At 42.2% G+C, this 5600-nt stretch overlaps 1 protein-coding gene across 1 annotated transcript; it reads left to right on the forward strand.

The window, feature by feature from the left end:
* The first annotated feature begins 294 nt into the window (after positions 1-294).
* On the forward strand, positions 295-1674 carry LOC128858650 (glyceraldehyde-3-phosphate dehydrogenase 2). The gene has a single exon (XM_054095090.1). It carries the CDS (start codon positions 396-398, stop codon positions 1392-1394), a length of 999 nt encoding a protein of 332 aa, XP_053951065.1. The 5' UTR covers positions 295-395; the 3' UTR covers positions 1395-1674.
* The last annotated feature ends 3926 nt before the right edge of the window (positions 1675-5600 follow it).

Raw genomic sequence — 5600 nt, forward strand, 5'->3', positions numbered from 1 at the left:
TATTGGTGAACGGAAAACACAAACATGTTCTAATTTTTGGCTCAATTCGCTCCGCCTAAATTTTAAAATGGCAACACTGACAACAAGTTTACTTGATTCGTGTTTCGCTGTAAAACGGCAGCACTGCTCAAGAGCTTTTATGCTCACTAGCTATGCTGTTCTAACTAATGACAACGTAAAATGATGGCGTATTTCCAGCGCAGAATTTGCAAAACTTTGAGGATGAACTCGAATGCCCTTCAACTGACATTGGGACAAACCGGCTTGGTACTTCTCTGGTGGCGCTTTGCAACGGCTACAATTCCGTTCTCAGTTGTCTCTTTGCGAGTGAACTGAACAGTTCTTTTGATATCTTATCCAATTAAAGTGATTAAGCCAATTGAAAAAAGTGAATAATGTCCAAAATCGGTATTAACGGATTCGGTCGCATCGGTCGCCTGGTGCTGCGTGCTGCCGTCGAGAAAGGTGCCCAAGTTGTTGCAGTAAATGATCCCTTCATCGATGTCAACTACATGGTTTACTTGTTCAAATTCGATTCGACTCATGGTCGTTTCAAGGGCACCGTCACCGCTGACAACGGAGCGCTGGTCGTAAATGGACAGAAAATCACCGTGTTCAGCGAACGCGACCCTTCCAACATTAACTGGGCTAGCGCAGGAGCTGAATACGTCGTTGAATCGACTGGCGTCTTCACTACTATCGACAAGGCTTCCGCTCACTTGAAGGGTGGTGCCAAGAAGGTAATTATTTCGGCACCATCTGCCGATGCACCAATGTTCGTGTGCGGTGTAAACTTGGACGCTTACAAGCCCGACATGAAGGTTGTATCTAATGCCTCTTGCACCACCAACTGCTTGGCTCCATTGGCTAAAGTTGTCAATGACAATTTCGAAATCGTTGAGGGTTTGATGACCACTGTGCACGCAACAACTGCCACCCAGAAGACAGTCGACGGCCCCTCAGGCAAACTGTGGCGTGATGGACGTGGTGCCGCTCAAAACATCATTCCTGCTTCAACCGGTGCAGCTAAGGCTGTTGGTAAAGTTATTCCCGAATTGAATGGCAAGCTGACTGGTATGGCTTTCCGTGTCCCCACACCCAATGTCTCAGTCGTTGACTTGACCGTGCGCTTGGGCAAACCAGCTACCTATGAAGAGATTAAGCAAAAGGTAAAGGAAGCCGCGGAAGGCCCAATGAAGGGTATCTTAGACTACACCGATGAGGAAGTAGTGTCTACCGATTTCGTCAGTAGCACACACTCTTCCGTTTTCGACGCCAAGGCTGGTATCCCACTGAATGACAAATTCGTGAAGTTGATCTCATGGTACGATAACGAATATGGCTACTCCAACCGTGTCATCGATCTGATCAAGTACATGCAGACCAAGGATTAATTTGGATAAGGGAACAACGTAAAACAGTAGTGCCCGTATGGATTTAAAAAATTAATAACTTTAAACAAGAGTAGCATTGAATCCAGAAGACGGAACTATAGACAGAAAAGAAACTACAACAATAGGTAGAGAAACTTCACAAAAATTGCTGCTTCAATGAGTACTATTATGGAAATAAAATAATATACATATGTATGTTTATAAAAACTTATCATCAAATTATCTAAAGATACAGCTGAAAATGACATAATAAATGACTCGTTAAGTAAAAAGTTAAGAATATGAATTTTTTCCTTAGGGAAATGATTGTGAAATTGATACTTGTATTACGATAGGGGGAGGAGTTGAAGGAATGGGCGTTGTTTCAATTATAAATCTGAATATATTATCACATTTCACTTGCATTGTTCTGAATATTTTCTTAGCACGTAGTTGATATTATGTAACATTCACTATAAAAGCAAATGTACTCGTATATAGATACAGAAAAAACCGACTAGAAAGTGTAGCGGAGAGCAATGAATCTAGAGAAGAATTCATTACACCGACGGTAAAGCTCTTGATAGCGTTATTTCAACGAGAGGAATTCGGTTATTAGACATTAAAATGAGATACCGAAATAATAGAGAAGTTTTGCTGCGACCAGCGCAAACTTTCCCCTACACACAAAAAACAATTCAATAAAAGTAAATTAATCTTATTTCGATTCTATTATACTGTTCTAATGTACCTCGTAAAATGATTAAATTGTTGTAATTATTGTTGCATATATAAAAATAAAGTGATGAGTTTGGTTACAATTGAAATGTTAAAATATTGGATTATTAAATTTAGTTTTACCTATCTACACAGGCACGGTACACATGCATGCATAAGCCAATTCCGGTCTTTTGGACAACTCTCCGTTTTTTTTTTTTTATTTCGTATTTATTCTTGCCTATAATACATTTATTAAATAAATAAATCTTCTTAAAATAATAACTAATCGTGTAAATAATTAACAATTCAAGTTTATCTCTCAAATAGTGTCGTTCGATCCAACTAAAGATTAAATAAGAAGTTAGTATTAGGAAATTATATATTGGAATATTGGAACTATTCAATCATTTAGTAGTTCTTTGGATGTCTGGCAAACTTAAAATCCGCAGGTATCCATGATATACCGTTCATCCGAGAAACGCAGTGGTTTCGCCACATTGGGAGTTAGAGGGGGAAACTTGAGTCCAAACTATTAATAGAATTTATGGAGTCCTTTGTTGGGGTCGTAAGGAGTTCAATTCACTTGATTTTGCTTGTGTGGAGGATATATGAAAATGAATACAAGTCTCCAGTTCCAGCGCAATGAAAAATTAAAAGTACAAACTCTGGACTTTAAGCAAATATGTTTTGGTAAATAATTATGTAGATTGTCCGATTTTAGAACGTTATCTTTTTAATGCATATTAAGCTAGTGGAAAAATGTATAAAAAAGCTATTAAAATATATGTCTATATTTATGTAGGAATGTTTCCATTTGCGAAGGCTATATACATACATATGTACACACATACTTTGTATATATTATATACTTACATATTTGTACAATATTATCAATATTTATATACGTCACAGAAACCGGCACCATTCCTCTAAAAAGTAGGAGGATGCTTATATATGATAACCACGAAAAGGTTACAATCAGAGGTCATTCGATTAGAGCATGTCCAATTTTATAAATGTGTCTATATACATACATACATACCTGCGTGTTTACATTAAAAGTATATAGAAATCTGAAGCCGCCCTTCTTTTTCAAATGAAAGTGCAAGTAACAGGGAAATTTTCAATTAAATGTTAAACGCAGTGTGCAGATATTTACATATGTATGCATGCATTCGGTTAACAAACAAATAAATAAAGTTCGCATATACCGGCATGTTGTCACATGGGCTGAAATGCGTATATGTATATATACAAATATCTACATACATATCGATATATTATATATGTATGTATGGTATATAAATTCATTCGTAATATACATATGCGTAAGATATTGTGTGTGAACATACTATATATATGTATATCCGAAGTGGCATTGAGTTGGTCACACGCTTAGACCAATGTATACAGATATGTATATACTTACATACATACACATAAATACATACATATGTACATAATGCTTTTTTTGTGATGTGATGTGCTTCTGTCGCAAGATCAAATAGGTCAAATACACAATGTTAACAGCTTTGTGCAAGTGATACAAACGAATCATCTGCAGCTAGCAGAAACTAGCGTTCCCATGGCAGCCGGTTCTACGTTACCGGAATGACTCTGGTTTTTCCCGTTCGCATGGCAGCCGGTTCTTCGTTACCGGAATGATTTGGGTTTTTCCCGACCAAGGGCTGCCGCCCCAGTAAACTACTGTCTCAGTAAACTAGCCCTACCTAGTGAACAGCATATCACCCCACCCCTTACGTCACAGGAGCAACTCCTTGCAGCAACCTTGCTCCAAATGCTCCTCAGAGCTGGAATTGAATCCAACCCTGGGCCAGAAGTATTCTATTGCTGCGTCTGCCATAAACGGCTCCACCCAAACTCCACCTCGGTTAGGTGCAATAAGTGCAACAGGTGGAGCCACGTTAAGACCTGTTCAGGCCTCAAGACCCATAGGGAGTGTTTCACACGGTATGTGGTCACGTGTTGCTCCCGCCAGCAGGCGTCTGATGCCTCCGCAGCTACTACTCCCCCTGATAGGTCGGCACCAACAACCGCCACCACAACCCACACCTCCACTGTAAGGAGCCTATCGGAGCAACACAACTCCCCCGACTTAGCCCATACCCTTCCCTCCTGCTCCAACCCCAGTGCGGAGACAAACCAGCACCTCTTGGTCACCCGGACAGTTCCGTGTATCAGACCGGAATACCTCAGGATCTGGTATCAGTCAAATGCAATTCTTGCAATGGCCATTTTCATTTCCCACCATCATCAGGCCGCAACAACTACAGCAGATTGCACAGCAGGCAAAACGTAGGCAACCCCACGCGTCAACCACCCCCTGAGTTACAACGACCTTACCAAGAAGCTCCAAGCTTCTTCAATTCAACTGCAACGGACTCACGAGCAAGGTCGACGAGATAGTTGACTTTATGAGCCGTTACGGTGTCACAATAGCTGCGGTACAGGAAAACAAGCTGCACGCTAGGTCCTCTCTGATCACCAGGGATGGCTATAACGTGCACAGACACGATCGCGGCCGAGACAATGGTGGTCGCCTAGCGTTTATAGTCCACCACACAGTGCAGTATCGTCTCATTGATGAAGGCATCGACCGCAGGGGCAGCACCTTAGAATGTCAAGGCATAGCTGTCCGGACAGGCGATTCCGAGCTCGAAATATGTAATGTTTACATACCCCCTGTCACCTGCTGCCCGGCAGGATATCTCAGAGGTGAAAACCGATTGGTTGTAGGTGACTTCAATGCGCTTAACGATCTTTGGCATTCAAGTCTGCCAAACGATCGTAGGGGACAGCAATTGGCAGAGCAAATAGACGATTCGACCTTCAGCACTGTGAACGACGACGCCCCCACTAGGGTAGTGGGCAATTGCAGCAGCTCGCCTGATCTAACAATAGCTAGCGCGGGTCTGATAAATAGTATAACGTGGCGACCTATGCTATCGCTTGTATCAGACCACTTGTCCATTATCGTCTCGATTGAGAGACCTGCCGACTTCGTTTCCGGAACCCACCGGTCCTATTTTAACTTTAAAAAAGCTAATTGGGCTGGCTTCACAGAATTCACTGAAGACACATTCCGCAAGGTGCTCACAGCTGCTGCGGCTCGCTTCATTCCTGCTGAAAGGTTCAAGGACATTCGTCCTCATTTCCCACCGGCAACTGGTAGATCAACATAAGCGGACTAAATGGGTTGAGCACTTGAAGACCTGTAACCTCACCTCTGGGGTGAGTAAGCTCTGGTTCACCGTTAGGTCCCTGTCGAACCCGACGAAGCACAACGACAAGGTGGCTATCACCTTCAACGGTTGCACTTCGTCGGACCCGAAGAGATGCGCGAGCTACTTTAGCCGACTTTTTATACTGCATCTTCCGGCCGACAGAACCAAGCGTCGTGCTACCAGAAGGCTGTACAAACTGACGAACGACAGTACGCCACTTGCTTTCTCCGGTGATAAGGTTCAAGGGGCCATCAATAAATCT

This window comes from Anastrepha ludens, chromosome 3 (genome assembly GCF_028408465.1).
Source record: "Anastrepha ludens isolate Willacy chromosome 3, idAnaLude1.1, whole genome shotgun sequence".
NCBI classification, from domain to species: domain Eukaryota; kingdom Metazoa; phylum Arthropoda; class Insecta; order Diptera; family Tephritidae; genus Anastrepha; species Anastrepha ludens.

Coding starts and splice junctions, on each gene's coding strand:
- LOC128858650 (XM_054095090.1), top strand. CDS start 396: ATGTCCAAAATCGGTATTAACGGATTCGGTCGCATCGGTCGCCTGGTG.